At 32.4% G+C, this 23199-nt stretch overlaps 1 protein-coding gene across 1 annotated transcript; it reads right to left on the reverse strand.

Annotated features, from left to right (window-relative positions):
• Window positions 1–1727: 1727 nt before the first annotated feature.
• Window positions 1728–5473, reverse strand: LOC111407553 (protein disulfide isomerase-like 1-4). Its single transcript, XM_023037116.1, has 12 exons — window positions 4820–5473; window positions 4309–4438; window positions 4055–4220; window positions 3854–3972; window positions 3693–3773; window positions 3200–3286; window positions 3006–3080; window positions 2855–2923; window positions 2691–2771; window positions 2453–2587; window positions 2309–2365; window positions 1728–2199 (listed from the first exon to the last, which is right to left on the reverse strand). The coding sequence occupies exons 1-12, from the start codon at window positions 5356–5358 to the stop codon at window positions 2035–2037; spliced, it is 1704 nt and encodes a 567-aa protein (XP_022892884.1). The 5' UTR covers window positions 5359–5473; the 3' UTR covers window positions 1728–2034.
• Between the last annotated feature and the right edge of the window lie 17726 nt (window positions 5474–23199).

The following is a 23199-nucleotide window of genomic DNA, read 5'->3' on the forward strand; positions in this document are numbered from 1 at the left end:
TTGCATAATATGAAAAATATGTTCATTATTTAAAATTTGAGTAGTAATTTTGGAAACTTCAAATTGCAAACATCATATGATTATTGAATTTCTAATTCTTCTTTTTGCATTCTTGAATTAATGATCAATTTCTAAAAAAGTAACAAACATTATATAGGAATTATTTAGATTGAAGATTATTCTAATTCTTCGTTGAATGTCCATTTAAATTCTCGTTTTGCATTGTTGTTGATTTAGTGATGCTCTAAATTGACATGTCAAATAATAGTTATAAGAGTTATTGAATTTCTAGTTCAATAAAATGTTTATTTTAATTGTACTAATATCAGTATAGTATACCAATTAAGAAACATTATTAGAAACTTTTTAGTCTCTTTTACTTAGTGAAGAACAAATTATTAGTAATAGTAAGTTTATCTTTTCATATCACATTATAATAATTCTTTTGGAGCCTCAAAATAATATTCTTCTAGAATATTGATATAAATAAACTATTTTTCTTTAGAGGTAATTTAACTTAAATTGTAATTCTTTATGATTAATACAATATTTATATTGAAGGGTATAAATTTATAATTCTTCAAAAATAACCACATAATATTCTTTATTATTAATAATAAATATAGAATTGCACTTTGTTCGGAACAACACAACACATTCATTCATTTTCATTTCATTACCTTCTATTCTCGATCTTCTGTATCCTACCATTCTTGAATCTTCATTCCGATGCTTGACAAAGGTTTTGATTATTTGCACTTTAGTCCATAAGCTTCGGATTTCTTGCAATTGAGGCCATTTTTCATCATTTTTCTCCAATCATATGTACTTAATAAACACAACTCAAATCAAATTAAGCCACAATTCATTAAAATACCAACAATTACTCTAATTTAGAGGCATAAAAAAGTGTACAAAATACACTTATATTTAACCATGTCATTAACCCACATTAAGAAGTACTTAACAGATAATCATACTTGGTCATGACCCTAAAATCTCTACAAAATTTTTTAGATAAGATTTCATTACCTACCGATTCAACCTGTTGGCAACAAGATTTTTTGTTTAACTTTTCCCTCGCCATTACTTGTTGTATTGTATTGTAAAAGCCTCAATCTGATTGTTTTTACTAGTTAATAATCATTATACGTTTCAATACACTATCATTTTTGTATCATGTAATCTGAAAAGTCAAATATTGACACAAGTGTACATTTATGCAAAGCTTTTGAATAAATGTCATTTCAAATGCCACTCATGATTAAAAGTGACCCTGTTTATATCGTTAGGGCAGACTTTGTAAGATAAATTAGAGAGTATTGAATGAGGAATATCGTAATTTTTAATATGTTGTTTATTATACGAATATTTAATCGATATGACAATTTATCATGTCCTTCAATGATGGTGGTTCGTTTAAGAAAATCAGTTGTTAGATTCCATTGTCATTTGAACATCAAACAGAACAAATTGCTCCTTCGAACTTAGTGAACTATTATACCATATTGAGATATAAGATTCCATTTCAAAATGTCGACTTTATTGAGAGGGTTAACCCAAATCGTTATATTGCTTATTATTTTGCTATTTAATCTATACAAGATTTTACCCTCAACATGAGAAAACGAGGGTGCAATAATTTCTTGTATCATTAATTAGTCAAAGACATCAAACATACCATTACATTACAATAATCGTCTATACGTAAATGAGAGATCAAGCAATGAGGAGTTGAAGCGCCGGTACCATTCAGGCTTAATCGGCAAAGTGACATTTAATTTCACAATAACTATTCAATTACAAACACTTCTATTCAATTTGCTTCATAGAGCTAAATCTGTTTCATAATTTTTCCCTACTTTCATGTGTCCAAATCTAAATGATCAAAGCATACAATGATAACTTAACGGTGAAAAACCTTCATGGAGTCGATAAGAAATCCAATCAAAATTTTGGGCTAACCTCATACGACGCGTTTGGATACTCTTCATTCTTCATCCACTTTTGTATCTAAACCGACAGGCATAAACCTCAGAGTTCATCCTTCATATCGTTGCTGCTCGTCTCATGGGATGCAGCACCATCAGAAACCTTGGATTTCTCTTGCGGCTGCTTTTGAAGCTTGAACGGAATAGATGCATGTTTCTTGAGGAACTTGTAGAATGCTACCACAGTGCGATCCGTGTCAACAGTAATCTGTGTAAAAATCATTATTGTGCAAAATCAAATTCTGGCAGTAACTTGAGTTTGGAACTAGGAGGGTGGGGTGGACATTATCATAGAAAAGAAATGAGGTAGTGCTAACCGGATCAAAGCTCTTATTGCCAGCCGGGAAGAAAAGAAGTGTGGGAAAACCATCAGACTGCAAAAAATACAACATTTTACAGACGATATTATCTAATGCCAGAAGGCTTACAAAGTCTCGTAAGCAAGAAATTACGGTAATTACCTTGGCTCGGGGGTGTTCATTTGTAGTACCATCCATCTTGGCAATGACAAGGGAATTGATACCTCTCAAATGCTTGCCAAGCTTATTATATATAGGTTCGAGTGATTGGCAATGCCCACACCAAGGAGCATATATCTATTTTTAAAACACTTATCAGAACCACCACTAGATATAGAGCGAACATATCAAAATTCTATTGAATTTTATAGTCAATACCATCAAATTGAAGATTTAGTACCTCGAGAAGAACATCTTTTGACTCGTCCAACACAATTTCATCAAAATTGTTACCAACCACTATTTTTACATCCCCATCATTCTGCTCCAACAAAAGGCGTATCGATGTTTGAAAAGAATACATAAGCAAATCAACTTCAGCACGTGTAAAAGATCAGAACTTACGTTCTCCGGAATAGGGTCTGATTTATAGAAGGGCTTAAGATTGTCTTCCAAAAACTTCTCTCCAAAAGACTAAATAATGAAAAAATAACGTATTAGAGCATGTACTCTTTCGATTCCGGATAAAACAATGTTAAGAATGCCAGCAACAAACCTTGATGCTGCTTATGGTCAATTCACTATCCAAGATGAACTTCCTGGCATCATCATTACCTGTATATGCTAGAACCTGCATTCGACAGTCTAGTTATCAAATGTAATGCTTCAAATATATAACAAAATGATCAGAACTTAGAGCAGAAATATAAAGTGCATTCATCTCGACAGTCAAATATAACAAGAACTTACTGTTGGAGCCTCTCCAGTGACTCCAAAATACTCAGAAACTGGTTTTCCAACGTCTTCATTATCCAACTCCACAAAAACACATATGAGCTGCAAGATGGTTGATAAATAAATTCTAATATGTAAATGAGAAAAAAGGTTGGGATGAACTAGATTCCAACTGGCACTAAAGAAGATATTATAGAAGCAACCTTCTTAATGAACAAAGATAGTCTCAGTATCTAGAAAGAAATTTTATTCATAATAGTCCTCAGAATGATAAATGGTAGCAAGATAAACGTATATTTAACAATCAGAGATATGCTCCAAAAGCATTCATGGTAACTTACAACAAAAATTTATAGTAAACTTTACTAAATTTATGTAAATTTCCATTCTGATCCAAAAGGTAAAACTAGTCTTACAATCACCCTTTTCCTATGAAAAGATCGACAACCAATTTAAAGATCTTATCTGGATTTAATTTTCGTTATTATAATGAAAACTGACTAGTCACCTTTCCCTTGAAAGCCTTTGCTGCCTCTTGGAATGTGGGCAAAACTTTCTCTGAATCGTTGGAAGTAGCAAATAGTATCAACTGTGATTGAGAAAGGAACCACGAATCAGAACATTAAAAAGGAAGACAGAAAATATATATTTAGTATTAACATGTATCACCTGTTTCTTAATTGGATTCTCAAATATCAGTGCAGCACTTTCTCTAGTGAAGTTGGTGACAAGAGGAAGCTTGTTCTCAAACACGAATTCAGCAATTGCTGATTTAGTGAACTGACCATCTGTATAAATAAGAGATAATTATTAAAAGTGATGTTAAAGAAACTTTGACTGCAAAAATGTATAAAGACCAAGGTAACTAACCAAAATGGTTAATTTTTTCAGCTTCTTTCTTAATAATGACCAAAGCTGGACGTTTGGCTTTGGGATCAATATGGAAGAGCTTTGCCACATCAGGACTCGTCGTCTGGTAGAAGTTAACATCGTCTTCCAGCTTTGAAGCATCCAAAAGTTCCTCGTTTTCTGAACCCTGTAATATTTTTGGGCAAATGAGTAGTATATACAGTTTTAGACTCTCCAAAATTCTAAGACAATTTGAACAGCAATAGAAGTCATACCACCAAGCTCTCTAAATAACCCAAAACTACTTTTTCTTCTGCAGCCAAGATGCGTTCAGCCTCCTCTGTCGTTGTGATGTTATACAAAGCAGGGCCTGTCTTCTTCTTCACCCAAGTAATTATAGCATCTCTGCAAAATAAATAGAGAAGACGAGCAATTTAGTTCTAACAACATACGAACTCATAAATTCAATACAATTTAAACAATTCATTCTACACAACTGTTAGATGCAGAAACTAAACAAATAAGATTAAAATCAAAAAGTTACTGCCATGAGAATATTGAGAAGGGGTCATCCAGTATTTGGTATTAAATTCTTGATTACTAAATATTACTGACAATTTTCTAAAATTTTTTAGTCCACCCTAAATTCTTACTGTAACTTCGTCCCTGAATGCGCAAAATCCAAATCAAATTATCCAAGCAGTGAAACCATGTTTCTCCATTCATCAATCGCGTATGAAACCGTAAATACATGCTATTCATCCTAAATAAACACGAAAAACTTACTTGGTTCGTTGACCAGGGTAGGGTTTATGCACCCCATCAACAAAGAAGTACACAGTCGGAAAACCCTGAACATCAAACTTCTGCGCCAACTCCGTCTCCTCAGAAGCGTCCACCTTCACCAGTGCCACCCCTTCCTCTTTCAGCTCCGTCGCCGCCGCCGCGTACTCCGGCGCCAGTGCCTGGCAATGCCCGCACCACGGAGCATAAAACTCCACCATCACGAACTTATTCTTCTCAATAAACTCAGAAAAATTAGATTCCTTTAACACAATCACGTGGGTTTCATCAACCACCGGGGCATCATAACTACCATCCTCATCCGAATATGTCGATTCCTCATCTTCCAAATCGTCGTAGTTTTCGTAGTCATGTGGGATACCATAAGGATGAGAATCATCAGATGATTCAGCATTGCTCACTTCTTCTTGTTCCAGGAACTTGAGATCTTCATCTTCTTCAATTTTGGGAGAACACACAGCCGTTTTGACGCAAATTAAGCATAGAAAAATCGAGAGAATTACCAGAGATTTCATTTTCATGGTACCCAACAAACAAAAAAATCAAGATTCTTTGATTTAATTAACGTTGAAGGCTGAAAAATGTGAAGAAGTGGAAGTGGAAGTGAAAATAGTGAGAAATTGGTACTTTTGAGCGGAATGGCGTTGTGTGAGGTCGAATTCACGAAAAGCACGGAGTGAGTGGGCTGACACGTGGACGAAATCTGTTGGCTAATACAAGAGATTAACAAATGGAATTTGGACACGTTCGCGAAGTGAGTCACAAGTACATTGGTTGACTTTTAATTACTATCTCAGTAGGTAGGGTGTGGTCGCCGTGGCAGGATGAAACTACCAGTTCAACGGTAATTCTTTGACTTATCAAAAATGCCCTTGTACATTTTTTTTATACAGATGAATTTACAACCCTGTTTGATTCTCATTTTTATCAAAATGCATTTTTCTCTCTTTCTCTCCATATTTTTTGTAAAAATAATATCATACATAAATCAAAAACTTTTCTTTATTTTTCATCAACTCAATCTACTATTTTAAAATTTATTTTTCCAACAGAATGGGTGTCAAACACTCTCTACATGTACTTGGATAGTAGAATTTAGGACAAAGCTATAGTGCCAAGGCAAAACCCCCCCATATGCTTCTCACAACACATAAGGGTAGGCATTTTTGAGATACATTTTTTAATGAAGTGGAAGAGACCCGTACAAGTCCTGAGGAATGAGGTTTGTACACCCAACTTTATTTGAGAATTTAATGGGGAAAACCCTTTGACAACCCCATGGACGAGGGGGGGTTGTGTGGCGTCCCACAATTAGACGTCCAGGGGATTGTTATCCAAGAATAAACCAAATTTAATTGCTGGTTGTTTTTTGTCTAGAATTCTATAAATTCTTGTCAATTGATGTTTTATAAATCAGTCTGTAAACACAGATGTACATGTAACATTGTTCTTGATTTATTTTCGTTTTTAACAGGTAAGTGGCACAAGAATAATTCTACTTGTATATAAGAAGCTACAGAAAATTTTACAAATAGGTGAGTTGTCAAAAAAATAGGGAAAGTTTTTTTTTTTTTTTTTTATTGAAGAAATTTGGATCTAATCATATTTCCCTACATCATGTACACACCAATCTATAAGTTGTGATGTACACGTAAAATAATTTTTATTGAATATTTTTTTATCTTTCATTTTGACGCAATATCTCCTAAATCATAACATTGCGGAAGATCCACACGTATGTTAATTTCTCCATTGAAAGAGATCTTAGGCTCAAATAAACAAAAACATTATGGGCATTTTGTCACATCATTTCCACACTTAAATTATCATAAAAAAGATTTTATAGAGTGTTTCATTTTGGGATATGAAAATCGAAGAAATTTAAAGTTAATTAATATAAAGAAATTGGATTTGCTTGTTTTTCATTTCATTGCTGCTACAACTTTAAGGTTGCAAAACCAAGTGCAGGTTGTCGCAAGTAGTAAATCTCGGAAGTCCGAGGTCGAACCACAGGGAATTGGAAGGAAATAAACTATTCTATGAGTAATAAACGGTTGGTGGAAATACGATTGAGACGAACACTAGAGCGTCGGGGATTTACTTCGGATAAATGAGTAGAAATTGCCCTTGATCTTTAATTTAACTCATATGAAAATCAACTAAGGAGTGATCTCATATGGATTATAAAACATTGATCACAAATATATTGAAAGATAGATCTTGATAATTGTTTGAGAGAATATGTCAAAATAAGTTGTTGAAATGTAAAGATTATCTAAGCATTTATTGTGCCAAAATTGTCAACAATAAATCAAAGTCTTTAACAAACCAAAACCATTTGTAGAACATATACTTCAACCAAGTAAGAAGATGAACATTGAAGAACAAAATGAAAGATCAAAGACAATACTAAACATTCATCAAAGTTTCACCCCTAGCTCTAGCTAAATGTTTAGAAATACATAGTGAAATGTTACAAAAAAAATGAAGGAAACTAAAATATGATGGAGAGAATTGATGCTTCAAAATCGTGGCCAAAGTCCCCTTTTATAGGCAAAGGAACATCCAAAATTCAAGTAGGTAATGCAACTTGTTTCTGTCCAACTTCAAGACAGCTGGAACATGCAACTTGATGCCAATTTTCAGATATATTGTGCAGCGAATTTGGACTTATGATCAACAGATAAATTATTGGCACTTGAGTTATCTTTCCATTGGTTCAAATATCAGGTTCATTGGATCTATATAACTCCAGATATGATAAAAACAATAAGTGCTGCTTCACAGGTAAAGTTGTATCTGGCAGGTAACAAGTTGGACTTTGCATGGTAATTTTGGCTATCTTATGATATTAATTTGACTTCTTCCAAAACATGAAAGTTGTAGAAACGTGCCTTATCTTTCCAACCCAACTTGAATCACCTAAATCCAATGTCTACAGCTCAAGTTATGATTATTTTACCGACAGCTGCTTCTTGCTTGAGGCAGTCACTATTTTTGACTTTTCAACATTATTTTCCTCCACTTGCTCCACTTGTTCTAATTTGGAAATACAAGTGAAATACATCAAATAGATACTCTTTCAAATGTATAATACTCATGCCACCATGTATGTAAATATGTATTTCAATTAATTGCATTTTTAACCATGTATTAATGGAAATTGAATTTACGACAAGAGAATTGAAATTAGAGACTAACATTAGTATTTTTAAACAAAGTGAATGTAAAATGCCTTATAAATGATATATCTTTAAAGCACTTTTAGACACTAATCAATTGCCCCATTTAAGAGAAATGAGATTGATTCTTCTAGAGCTTAGTGATAGTGAAACAACAAAGATTGAGCACAAGCTTTTATTCCAATTGATTTGTATGTTAATTTATATGAATGAAATTTAAATTTTAGTCATGATGGTTGTAAAACGAGTTTGTGCACATAAGTATTTTCATAAGTGTGATTCGTACATTTGGATCATTATATGAGATTAACTGTTTCAAATTTTGGTAAATTATGGCTTAATTATGTATATATTTTGTTTTCAAAGTAAAAAATCGATACAAAATGATGGAATTGGACAAAATGAGCAAAAAAATTAGCTAAAATAGAAGAAATTCAAAGTTTGAAGACCAAAATGTAAGTATTCAATAGTCGTTCAAACCACAAAATGATGATTAAATGATAACATAGGATAAATTGGATGCAATTAGAAGTCAAAGTAATAAAAATATAGTCAAAGTATTTTTACAAATTAATTTCCAGCTACACAAATTGTGCTCTAGATTTTCAGCCCTAGATTGAGCTCGTAGTAAACATTCATATTGGAAATGATATTTCTATAAGAATTATAGCCATTTGAGTTATATTTCCAACGTACTTTGAATATGCTCAATTAGATATAAGGATGGCAATCGGGCTCGCCGACTCGGCCCGCATGTGACTCGGCTCGGGGCTCAGTAGACCCGAGCCTAGGCTCGAGCCAAGCCCCATTTTGGGGACACGGGTTTTGCCCGAGCCGGCTCGTGAGTTCGCGAGCTTTTTAAAAAAAAAATTAAATTTAAAGCTGCCAAAGGTAGCAACTTGCTGCCTTATTTTAAGGCAGCAGTTCAGGAGAGAGAGGAAAAAGAGAGGGGGGGAGGGAACGAGCCTGCCCGGCTCGACCCGAAAAAAGCCCGAGCCTAAGCCTATTTATTTTGGCAGAACTTTTGCTCGGCCTGGCTCGAGCCCGCAAAAAAGCTCTGCCATTTTAACCGGGCCGAGCCCGAACCGGCTCGGCCCGGCTCGTTTACATCACTAATTAGATATCTATAGAGAAATATATGACAAAAATATTGACAACTACTTAGATACGAAACCATGCGTGAAGCCTGTTTTTGGGCACTTTAGGCCATAGCATCATGCCCTCTTTGATACAAACTCATTTTGGTAAAAAATTGAATGAGTTTCTTGACCAAAAACTGGTTTCTATAAATATAGAACTTGGAGAAAAAATTGGGAGCTTTCTTCCTAGCCTCTTAATACACTTTTGTATCACAAAATTTACCAAGAATTAGAAGCCTAATCACAAGTTTGAGAGAGAAGATCAAGCTAGCAAGGAATTCAATATACTTTATACAAGAATTTGAAGATTTAAGACATGGATTCAGGATCGCACCAAGATATTGATTCTCCTTCAAGATTATTATATTATTATATGATCCAGGTGATGTCTTTTCATAATTTCTTGTACAAGCCATGCTAGATCATTATATGCCCCCGTTTGGTCCCCATTAATTTTCATTCCATTGTATTTCATTTTTTCTCTTCTATTTTCAACCACACAATCTTCCATAAAATAATATTACACGTAAATCGAAATTTTTCCTTCTTTTTCAACAACTCATTTTTCAAAAAAAAAAAAAAAAAAACTATTCCACCAAATTTCGTCTCTACAAAATGAGGGCCAAACAGGGGCTACGTATTAAATGAAGATGAACCCTTTTGCTTACTTAATTTGATTCAAGATAAGTAGTTTATTTAGTTATTGATATTATGCATTCTCGTTGCATTATTTAATTGTTTAATCATCAATTAAGTAATTAGTTGCTTATTATAGTGCTGAAAAGTTCACAATTAAGTAGAGCAGTGCATGGTTAATACACAGGCAATAGATGTTAAGAATAGCGTATATCACGTGTGCAATCAACTTAGTAATCGTGTTATTGAATGCACTATCACATAGAACTCGTGTAATTGAATGCATTCTACTCATTCGAGTTCGAACTAGAAACAGGATCAGGCTGCGTTTATAATCAAATTAATTTTATCTTGAAATAGAAAATTGAATATCATTAGATTATCGATTTTCTAGAATGTATGCATAAAACTAGATTATATGATCAAGAATTGGAAATAGATAACTATAGGTGGACTCTAAACCTAATATAATTATTTATTCATTTATAATAACCAAGGGTTTTTGTTTAATTAGTTAAATAATTTAGAATAATCAGAACAAATCATCCCTTTTGGGTTACATATTTTGATTCAATACAAGACTAGTGCATTTAATAAAAATTTATTACTCGTGGAACTATACTTTACTCATCAAAATTATTTCTTATTAACAATCCCGTATTCTTGCAGCATTTAAACAAACAAGTTTTTAACTCCGTTTTCCGGGATTATTTTTTTTTTTTAAATTTAAGTTTGTTAGTTTATATTGAGTTTGAATGTTCTTAATTGTTTTTTCTATACCCAATTTCTCTTGTTTGGTTTTGTAGCAGTTTATACAAGATTCTGACGAAAATTGAGCTCTTACTTTTGGATCTTGAGATCGAAAAGACATTTAGACAAACAAGAAGAGAACGGAAAGAACCAAGAGAAACAACAGAAAATCAATTTTAAAATTAGTTACCACCATATCCATCAGCACAGCTAGTTCCATCAAGAAAAGTTGCCAACGATGGTGAGATATAGTATAGGATTATATGATTCCCTCTTCAACTCTTGTGCAACTGACTATTATCTATCCATTTTTGGGCAAGCCAACTTTCACATTTGATCAGATGTCATTAATTTGTTTAAAATCATAATTAAGTTCCCAAAAAACCAATTGAAAATCCGCATGAGCATATTCAAGCTTTCTTGATGCTTTTTTGAAATAATTAGTCACTAAGGTATGTTAGTAGATGAATTTTGAATGCACCTATTTTCTTATACTTTTAAGGATGGTGTACAAGAATAGCTACTCTCACTACCTTCTGGAAGCGTCATTTCATGGAACAATATGGTACAAAAGTTTAACTTGAAGTTCTTTATGCCTTCTCAAGTCCTTCAGATTAGAAATAAAATATATATTTTCAAACAAAATGACCTCGATAACTATCCAGAAGCATAGAAGAGTTTAAGGACTACTTTAGAAAGTGTCCGAATTTGGACATTTCGAAAAATGCACATGTCTTCATCTTTTATTTGGACTCGCATACTGAATACCATAACATGGTCAACACTGCAACAAGAAGATCAATAATAAATAAGCCCATATATAGCCCCTGTTGGCCCCCATTAATTTTCATTTCATTACATTCTATTTTCCTCTCTCTTATTTTCAACCACACAATCTTCCATAAAATAGTATTTCATGTAAACCAAAATTTTTTCCTTCCTTTTCAACCACTCATTTTTCCAAATAACGCTATTCTACCCATTTTCATTTTCAAAGAATGGGGGCATAATATGCACATAATTTTCAAAGGTAGCAAAACAATCCTTACTCCAACATGTATAATCTAAGTTGAAAAAATATCTGAACTTCTCATGGGCTAATAATCAAGGTCAAGAAAATTAGATACGGGACAACTCACAAGAATTTTAGCAACAAGAAGAAAAGAGGTCATCTTTGGGGGATCTAATAGTTTAGTAATTATAAAGATTGAGAAAGCACTCCTAAATAGTAGGCTTCGATAAAAAATTTCAAAAACCAAGTAGGATGGATAACATCTGCAATTTATAAAAAAACACTGGGTACCATCAACCTTAAAGAATGATGTGGTTGACACTCCAACAATCAAGGTTGCTAGCCATGTTCAAGCCCGTGTCACCTACTTTTTTCCCTCAAAGGCTTCGAAGGCAACAAGATGAACAAGCTTAGGCTATCACAATGAGAATTCAGTTAGCTGCTAAAGATTAATGTAAAGAATTTAGAGACCAAAGAGAATCAGGTACCTACTACGAGTGAGAAACAAGTGGTTCAGTCTGAAGAATCAACTAAAGTAAATCAAAAAGAATAACTAGGCAGTCCACGTGTTAGGGAAACCGTTTCTATCAAAGAACATATGCCTCCAATCCTATTCCCTTAAAGATTGCAGAATAGTAAAATGAAGAGTAGTTCACGAAGTTTTTGAATGCCCTTGGACAATTTAAAAAAGATTCCAAAATACATAAAGTTATGAAAGATTTGCTGGCAAATAAGAAAAAGCTACAAGAAGATGATGTAGAAGCATTGACAAAAGAATGTAGTAAAATCCTACAACTTAAGATTCCTCCTAAATTAAGTGATCCAAGGATTTTCACTTTACCTCACTCTATAGGAAATTCACATAGCATAAATGCTTTAATTGATTATGGAGCAAGTATTGATCTGACACCATTGTTTATCTACAAAAAAAAAAAGGATTGGGTGATCCAAAAGTACCTTCAATAATTTTAAAATTGACTGATAGGCCCCTAAATCATCCTTATGTGATGGCAAGAGATATGCTAATCAAAGCTGGATATCTCATCTTTTTAGCTGATTTCAGTATTCCCAATATAGAAGAAGATCAAGACATGTTGATAATTTTAGGAAGATCATTTTTAACAATCGAATGTGTATTAATAGATTTGGAAAATGGTGAAATAATCTTGAGGGTGGAAGAAAAACAATAAAACTTCACCATGAATACTCTATTCAGACAACCTTCTTACCTTAAAGAATGCAAAAGAATTGACCATGAAGAAAAAGATGATTGTGAAAGTCATAGATACAAAAAAGGAGTTGGCGAATTGGTTGGAGCGATTGAGGACCATTGTGGAAACAATTAAATTTGGATGGTTAAATATGAAGCAAAGAACATCCGCCAATGCAATTGATGCAGGGTTGAAAACTCCCTAATCAAACCACCATGAATAGCCAAAATAATAAAGTCAAGCTAATGACTAAAAATAAGCGCTTATTGGAAGGTAATCCAATTTTTTATTTTTATTTATTATGCTTTATTGAAAGTAAATTAGTAGATTTTGTTGCTTTTAAGTAGTTTTGGAATTTTCATCCTTATATTGCCCCATAGGTTGCACAGAACAAGAGAAAGGACATAAGAACATGGACAATCTAGATCTAGCAATTTCTTGCCATTTTATCAACCACTCTTAGATTTATATCAGTGGAATACTTAGCAACCCTCTTTACTCTTAATTTTTACATATAATGTGTTTTATTGTTTAGACATTGAGGACAATGCCTGTTATAAGTTTGTGGTTGGAAAAATTGAATTTCTCACTTGCATGCCCATGTAAAAAAAAATGGAAATTTAGAAAATTAAGTTATGTTCAACTTGATTATTATTTTTATTTGCTTGTGTGATTTAGATAATTTTGCCTACTATGATGCATATATTTGGAACCACGTTTAGAGTATAAATTGTGGAAAAGTTGTATACTAGGTTGATTTATATTTATCCATATGAAAGTTGACGTTACTTTTCAAATTAGATTTATGTTTTGCATCATGAATGATTAAATTTATTGAAAATAATGGAATTTAGATGTTGAACTCGAAAAATCATTAAAATATACATCTTTAAACCAATTTTAGAATAAGTTTGAGGGTGGTTAAACTGTTATAGGGAGACATTGAGATAAATATAAATTTCGTGTGTTAAAACTTTTGTGCAGATTGCTTGAGGCCAATAAGATGAAAAAATAAGTAAGAATCTTAAGTTAAATATCGAGTTTTTAAGATGAATGTTTAATAAAGACATTGCACTAATTAGTGTATAAAAAAGGGGAAAAATTGCCATGATTCATGGGTGAAGCTATCCTATAAAAGATCCCAAAGAGGACATTTAATCAAAAATTTCAAAAGAAAACTTAAAAATGGATCAATATAGTGCGTGAAATAGAATACATACATCAAATATTAAAAAGCAAGTGCATGGAATAAAAGACATACTATATACTTTGACTAAGTCCCGAACAGTTTGAAGGAGTTAGACATTTGAAAAGCAATTATTAGCCTAGTTTAATCTTAGGGGTTGAAGTAATCAAAATATAGGAGAAATCTTATTTGTTAAAGTGTTGACTTCCAATTAGTGAAATCCAACAAAACTAGAGAACACAAGGATTAGTAAATGAATTCAACATAAGATCATATCTTGAAAAAATGGTGAAGAAAGAGTAAGTTCGGGAGTGTGCATCTTACAAGAAAAGAAAGGATAAATTTGACCATTGACAGTCGAGATTTGTTTCACCTTATGAATTTATGATGTTGTACATGAATCTCCACATGCACACGTCGATTTTGCATTGGATGAGTAGAAATTAAATCTAAATGTGATTTTGAAAACATGCATAGTTTTAATATAGAAATTCCAATCTTGAGACAAAAGGTTGGTTATTAAACCAAATTTGTTTAAAAACCTTTTTAAGTCAAGCTTTTTTTTTGTTTGAGGATAAACAATTGTTCAAGTTGGGGGGTGTTGTATATGTGTACTTTGTACACTTGGTTGGGTTATTAAATGAGATTAATTTTTATAAATTTTTATTTAAGTCATTTTTAAAAAAAATTAAGTTAAGCTCTTTTTTGTTTGACAAACAATTGTTTAAATTTGGGGGTGTTTAATAAGTGTATTTTGTACACTTGGTTGGGTTATTAAATGATATTAATTTTACTTGTTAGGTAAAACTTGATGCAAAAAATGACGGAATTAGACAAAAGGAGCAAAAAATGGGTTAAAATGAAAATAAAAAATTAAAGTTTGGGACCAAAAATTAAAATAGTAAATACTTGATATGAACTACCAAATGATGATTGAAGACTATATAGGATAACTGAATGCAATTAAAAGTTAAATGAGTGAAATATAGTCAATATATTACAAATCAATTTCTAGTGCACAAGTTATGCTCTAGATTTTCAGATTCATATGAAGACCCATTTTTTGCACATTAAACGTTCAAATTAGAAATATTATATTTATATAATAATTGTATCGCTTTACATTATCTCATCTATGAACTTTGAATATCCTGATATTGAGAGAGAAAGATATGATGAAAATACAACGGTTGCTCAGAGACAATCTCGCGCATAGAGATTTGTATCATGTGCGTACAAGGCCCTTGTTGGTGTACCGAAGGCCAAATCATCATGCCCATGCTTGGGAAGGAGACACCCCATGCATGAGCATGGGGTTAATCTGGACAGAGGGGATTCAATTTTCTTTTTGATACAAATTCTTTTTGGTAACAACTTGCATGCATTTCTTGACCTAAATCTGGCTCCTATAAATACAAAACTTGGGAAAATATTGGGCGACCTCTCTCTAGCCTTTTAATACACAGTTAAATCACAAAATTCATCAAGAACAAGAAGCCAAATCACAATTTTTGAGAGAAAAGATCAAGCTAGCAATGAATTTAAGATATTTTATAAAAGAATTTGAAGATTCAAGGCGTGGATTCAAGATCAAGACCAAGACGTTCATTCTCCATCAAGATTCTAATATTGTTCTATAATTCGAGCAATGTCCTTTCTAATTTCTTATATAATGCATTTATAAGTATGCTAGGCTAGATCATTATATGCATTGGATGGAGATGAACCCTTTTACTTAGTTTAATTCAAGATAAGTAATTTAATTAATTCTTGTTTTTCTTGAGTAATTATGCATGCTTGTTACATTATTTAATTGATTGTTCAACAATTAAGTAATTAGTTGCCTATTGTAGTGCTAGAAAGATAAACCCTTTGTGTGCTTGTTTTAATTCATATAAGGACTTAACTAATTTCCATACTTTATGCTCATTTTTAGTAGAACAATTCCTTCCGGTTGTTCCATATAGACCTCCTCATCAAGATCCTCATTTAGGAATGTCGTTTTGTTATCCATTTGATGAACATGTAAATCAAATATTGATGCTAATGCAAATAAAATCCTTATCGAAGTTATCCTAACTGTAGGTTCATATATGTCAATATAGTCTATTACTTCTTTTTGTTGATCTCTTAGCTGCTAATTTAGTTTTATATGTATTAACTATTAAGTTTACCGAATGAATTATATTCCTTTCTAAACATTCATTTGCAACGAATGGATTTAGATCATTTTTGTAAATCGACAAATTTTCTAGTACTGTTAGATATACTAGAAATTATTTCATCAATTGTGGCATCTTTTCAAAATATGCAATCTCTAGAAGACATTCACTCTTTATAAGTCAAAGTATCACTTTCAACTAGAAAAATATAATGATTTTTCTTACAACATCCTTCCTATCTCACTCGACTAAGTAGAGAGAAATAAGTTAAGAATCTATTTTGTTCGATCCTAAATCTTTTCTTTTCCGACTCTCTTTCTTCTTCGAGATTGACCCGATTGTTCAACATATCTTGAAGATGTTTTTACTTGTAATCCTTTAGAAACGGGAATGTCTTCCTGAGTTCCATTTTAAGAATTTCTTATTACCAATATATTCTCAAAGAACTCCACATTCCTTGATTCTATTATTGTACTGGATTCTAAGTTTAATAATCAATAGGCATTACTATTTGAGTCATATCCTACAAAGGCAGATTTTATTCCTCTTGGACTTAATTTGGTTCTCTTAGGATTCATATTCTTGCAATAAGCAAGACACCGTTATACTTCAAAATACCTCAAGTTTGATTTCCTTCCTTTTTATATTTCGTATGGAGAAACTTTATTATTTTTTTAAAGGAATTCTATTGACTATATGTCATGCACTAAGTAAGGCTTCACCCTATAAGTTAAATGGTAATTCATCGTTTAATAGCACAGCATTAATCATTTATAGGAATGTTCTAGTCTTTCTTTATGTTAAACCATTTTTTTAGTGTATGTGGTGTAGAACATCAGTGTACAATGCTATTTTTTCACAAAATATGTTGAATTCAATTGAGAAATATTCTTCACCTCAGTTACATCTACGAGTCTTTATTTTTCTTCCTATAATTGATTTTCAACCTCAGCTTATATACTTTAAATTTATTAAAAATCTTCATCTTTATGTTTTAATAGATACACATAAGTATACCTAAAGCAATCATCAATAAATGTAATGAAGTATCACTTCTTGTTAGCATGACATTTAATTCACAAATATCTGAACGTACAAGTTCAAGTAAATTTGATGATCTTTCTACACTATGAAATTACTTTTTAATCATCTTAGATTTAATGAAAATTTCACATTTTTTAATTTATCAATTTGACATGATATCAATTCACATTTAAACATTCTTTTCCTAGTAATAGTACCTATGGATTCCAATCTGTCATGTCATGTCATAAATTAAATAAATCTATCATATAAGCAAAGAATTATTTGTATTAGAATATTCTTAATAGTTGCTGCTTTTTTAGGGTATAGTAAGTGTACGATATCGTAACAACAAGTAATATAGTGGACTTCTGAGTACGAATAATCGTTCTCACGGGGACTATACTTCAATACTTAATTTAATAGTTCTAACTCCTATTTGATAAACGAAACAAATATGATTGTTGTGAATGTTGTTCTAGCTAAACTTAACTAATGAAAATAGCAATGTGAACACAACAATCGATTTAAAATCCAAATATTAGGTCATAACAATTTCATCTATTGATTATATTTAAGTCTTAAATCAAGATTCATAATTCTAATGTAGTGTTCCATCGAATTCTTCTATTGTATTCAACTTACCCTCAAGAGTTCTCAATGGCCTATTTATTTAACTTAATTTTATATCTCTGTGTGATTGAATCGTAGTTAAACCAAATATTTGTTTTAAGAATTAATATAACGACCGCAATAACATAATGTAGGTATCTCTACTTGTTATACTAAATTATTGAATTTTAATATGTGGTCTAAATCTAAAACTTACCTCTCGATTCACAATAGATTCACAAAATCATTGAATTAGTGATAAACTAATTGACAGCATTAAACTCATAATAAAATCAACATAATATGATAAAATAACAAGATTCTTGAATAAAAAAAATAAAGGGTCTCAAATAGATTACACTGTTCGCCCTAATATAAAATTTAGCTATTCATAAAGTAAATAGAAAAACAAGAAATTGTTATTGAATACATCACTGAATTTTGAATAAAGATGTAGAAAATAGATTAGTCTTGGACCAAAATTTTCTTCCTTTTCCAATCAATACTTCAAATCTTGGGGTCAACTGATTTTGACAAATAAAATGACCAAAATTTCTTTCTACTTGAAAAAGGAGAAAGAGCAACACAATTATTAGGCCTAATACATAGTGATGTATGTAGACCCCATATTAGTTACAACTAGATAAGGTTTCTCTTATTTCATCGCATTTACCAATGTGGTGCGAACCCACGTAACAATAGTAGCTCCAAAACTCACAAAAGATTGAATCACAACCCCAAGTAAGTTAAAATCTAGGTTTGAAGCTTGACTCGATAATTTATTGAACCAAAGAACCAACACAATTGTTGACAATTTGTTGACCACGTGATCACAAAAATTATATATCTTGCTCTAAATTTGTTGAACATTACAAAGAGTTGAATCTTTGATAAGTTCAGATAGTTTGAACACAACAAATATTGAAAATAGGGATGTACAAAACTTTTGAACCGAATCGGACAGAACCAGACCCAAATCGAACTGAGCGATTCTTCTTATTAACTTGTTTCCAACTTTTGTGTTTTGGCCCTCAAACTTTGTTTTCTCGATTCTTGATTTCTTTTCTCTCTCTCTCATTTTTTTTGCACTCTTCCAATGGTTCATATTTTATTCAAATTAGTCTTCAATTCTTTCACAACTTTGTCTTGCCTTCTGATTCATCTTTTAGATATTTACAATTTGATCCCTGAACTTTTATTTTCTTTCACTTTAGTCCCTTTTCACCGTGTTCATCCATTTGCAACCTAAATCAAAATATAAGAGTACTGAGGGCATTTAGGCATCAATTAATCATTAAAATGTGAGCATTAATGGATGAAAAATATAAGATTTTACGTCCTTATCAAATGACACTTGGCGAAATGCTTTCCAAAATATTAAACAATATTTTTCTCATCCTCCAGTACTCACAATTCCACTCCCAAGGAAATCATTGACTCTTTATGTTGTAGCACAAGAATATTCTCTATGAGCACTTTTTGTCCAAGTCAACGATGAAGGAAAAGAAAATGTGCTCTATTACTTGAGCTGAACACTGGTAGGTGCTAAAATGAAGTATTCACTTATTGAAAAATATGCCTTGCATTAATCTTCGCTGCTAAAAAACTGAAACATTATATGCTATCACATACAATCAATTTTATTTCGAAGATTGATCCATTAAAGTACATAATGTTCAAGTCGATTCTTTTTGGAAGGATTGGAAAATGGGCACTACTATTGTCCGAGTTCGATATCAAATTCATTCTACAAAAGGTAGTTAAAGGATAAGTTTTTGTAGATTCTTGCTAACCATCCAATTCGAGTGGAATGGGAATTTTAGGAAGATCTTCTGGATGAAGAAGTTTTATTTACTGAAATCATACCATTATGGAGACTATACTTCGACGGAGCAGCCCGGCGTTATGGTGCCGGAGCAGGAGAAGTCTTTGTCACTCCTCATGATCTTGTTATGCCACACTTTTTTGCCTTAACAAAGTAATGTTCAAACAACGTGGTAGAATATCAAGCCCTTATCCCTGACTTAAAGGCAGCACTAGGTATGGATATCCATCAGTTGGAAGTCTTTGGAGATCAATCAATCAACATTTAGTTGAGTAAAAAGTTCATAATTCAGACTTGAAGCCATATCACGAATATGCATCAATGTTTATGAGATGATTTAATTTGGCAAAAATCAAATTTGTCTCAAGTGAAAATAGGGAAGCTGATGCCTTAACTAATTTGTACGCTATTTTAACTAGGTCAGAGGAGGATTTCTCCCACTCTATATCAATTGCTAAAAAATGGGGGCTTTCATCGTTGCTACCCAGTGATCTGGAAGAGAACAATAATGTCTAAGTAATTAAAGATGAGGAAAGAGAAGATTGGAGACAATCAATAATCGATTTTCTTCAACATCAAAAGCTACCAGATAATTCACGGTGAAAAATTGAAATCAAAATGCACGCTCCAACTTTGTCTTTTATAAGGGAACGCTACATCGGCGATCATTTGATTGAATTTTCCTTTGATGCATAAGTAATGATGAAGCAATACATGTCGTGGAAGAAGCCCACTCTAGAATTTATGGTTCCCATCAGTCTGGACCCAGACTCCATTTTCGAATAAAGAAGATGGAACACTATTGGCCAACTACGATACAAGACTCCATAGATTATGCCAAAAAATACGAAACTTGCCAAGTCCATACGAATTTCATCCATCAACTTCTGAAAACATTATATCCGACAGTGGCTTTATGGTCGTTCGATGCATGGAGTCTTGATATAATTGGACCTATAAATTTAAATTCTTCAGTCGAGCATGCATAAATCCTCGTTGGGACCGACTACTTATCTAAGTGGGCTGAAATCAAACCATTGAAAGAAGTAAAGAAAGAAAATGTTGTAGGAAATCTGTATCTAGATCATTTATCGATATGAGGTCCTACAACACATCATCACTGATAATGACAAACCATTCAGCAATAGCCATATGAATAATGTATGTGCGAAGTTTGGGTTCAAACAGTACAACTCATCCATGTACAATACGACAGCTAATGGGTTGGAAGAGGCATTCAACAAAACATTGTGCAGTCTACTAAAAAAGGTTGTTTCCAATTTAAAAAGAGATTAGCATGAAAAAATTGGTGAAGTCTTATGGGTTTATCGAAATAATTATCGATCTCCAACACAAGCCACTCTTTGTGCCTTAGTGGATGGAGTGGAAGCTGTACTTCCTTTGTAGTGTCAAATTCTATCACTTCGAATTGCCATCTAAGATGGTTTGACAACGGAAGAAAATACCTATTTCGATTGGAAGAGCTAGAAGTTTTGGATGAAAAGAGGTTAGAAGTGCAAATGCACCTGGAATGTTATCAAGCTCAAATGGCGAAGTCCTTCAACAAAAAGGTACGACCACGATCATTTCAAGTTGGAGATCTAGTACTTTTTGTGCACAGGAAAATCATAATCACAAGAAAAATAGGGGTCAAGTTCTAGCCTAAATGAGATAGTCCATTTCTTATTATTCATGCATTCACTAACGGAGCATACAAGATCGTCGACAAAGATAGACTGCAAATCAGGCCTATCAATGGAAAAAATTTAAAGTATTTTTCGCTTGAAGGTCTTTAGTTTATAAATTTTTCACTGTTAAAAAAATTCCTGATACACAAGTGGATAAATTGTAAATGGGCCCAAATAAAAAAAGGAAGAATTGTGTTTTCGTAATGAATTACGTTCGATTTGATCCCGTTTGAGTACATAGACATTTTGAATAAATTATTAATTCGAGTTTAGTTATAACTAATAAATTCATTCAATTTGTTTACTACATTCTACAATAAAAAAAAATACACATGAAACATGAACCAGAAAGTTCATATAATATGGTCTAAAAAAAGATTAAAAAAAAAGTCTCAACTTCATCGAGATCACTCGCTATTGATCACTTGTAGGAAACTATCTTCAAGAGTCTTTCTTTTCTGGTCAATAGATGCTATGCTAGTAACATCTCTAGTCTGTGATTCCTCTAATGTTGCCTTTGCAGTTCCAAACAAACAATAGTTGGACACTCGAAGTGTTACTTTATTTTAGATAAACAGGAGTCAACTTCTTTAAAAATGACATCTACGTGTTTCATCAAAGGTGCTGGATCTGTGCAGAATGAGCTGATAATCATGTTTTGAAAAATTAAATTATTTTCATCCCATCAAGATCGGATGTTGGAAAATCCATGTTTCAAAACATCTAGAAAACACTCCTGAAGATAATTAGTCATGGTTTCTTACAAAGCATCCTTCAAATAAGGAAATTCTTGAAAAATTTCAGGCAGAGGACCAAACATGAAAGTGCAAATTGGCATAGCCCGATGTTGTTTGTATTTGAAGGCGGAATGTTGACTAAAACTAGTGAAGATGGAAAAATTGGAACTTCTTGACTGATCTTCGAAATGTTAGCTCTCATAATCTCCGAACTCACTTCATCTTCATTATTAAAATTATCCACTACAGGCGTCAAAGTACTATCATTAATAGTGCTCAAATATTTGCAAGGAGGGTCGTGAGAATCATAAGTGCCATCTATTCTTTGAAGTACAACGATTTGGTCATCATTCTCACCAGTTTGATCTTACAAAATGTTTGGATTCATAGATAAATTTAATCCTTCAGGGACGCTTGAAAAACCTACAAAAAAATGAAGTATGATCTCAAAACGAAAGAGAAAAAAAAAGAGAGAAGCAAATGAAAACAAGGAACACACTTGCATTTTGTGTTCTAGGTGACGTGTCTAAACATCCACCATCTGATGGTGTTAGGAAGACTAATGTTAATGTGAAAGCTCTGACTTTACCTTTTGAAGCACTCGGAATAGCTTGAAGTGACTTTGGTTCTACTGATCATTTAATTTTATATATTCGAAAAAGAGGAGCTTAAAATTGAAGATTGTAGCATAAGATCAAATACATGTAGTACGTTGAAAAAAAAAAACTATACCTGATCTCTAGAACTTTCATCTTCCAGAGTTAGAGTTTTTCTTAGTGCTTGGGATGCTCAATCCCTAGACTACTGTGATCTAAAATCAAAATTACTTCTGCCACCTTATTAGCAGGCTCAAAGGTTGCAGCAAACTTTGCTGAAGAACTATAATTTTAATTCTCTTAATACCTCTTTCATTTTAATGTTTTGGTTCTCTCTTTCGAGAAGTTTCTTTAAGAATGATATTTGGAAGGTTAAACCCTTTGGCTATGGCCCTGTTCAAAGTCAAATAAAGAACATAATCATAGCTTTCACTAGAAGATAAGACTTGTATTTGAACCTCGGTCAAGATTGGCAATACTTGGCTATTCCACCAAGCTTGGTACTCAACATCAATGTTTTCATATGTATCCCTCGTGTACTCTGGAATATGAAATATAGACCTATTTATTGTTTGAAGCCAAGTTATCTTACAAACCCGTGAG

This window comes from Olea europaea, chromosome 13 (assembly GCF_002742605.1).
Source record: "Olea europaea var. sylvestris chromosome 13, O_europaea_v1, whole genome shotgun sequence".
Lineage (NCBI taxonomy): Eukaryota > Viridiplantae > Streptophyta > Magnoliopsida > Lamiales > Oleaceae > Olea > Olea europaea.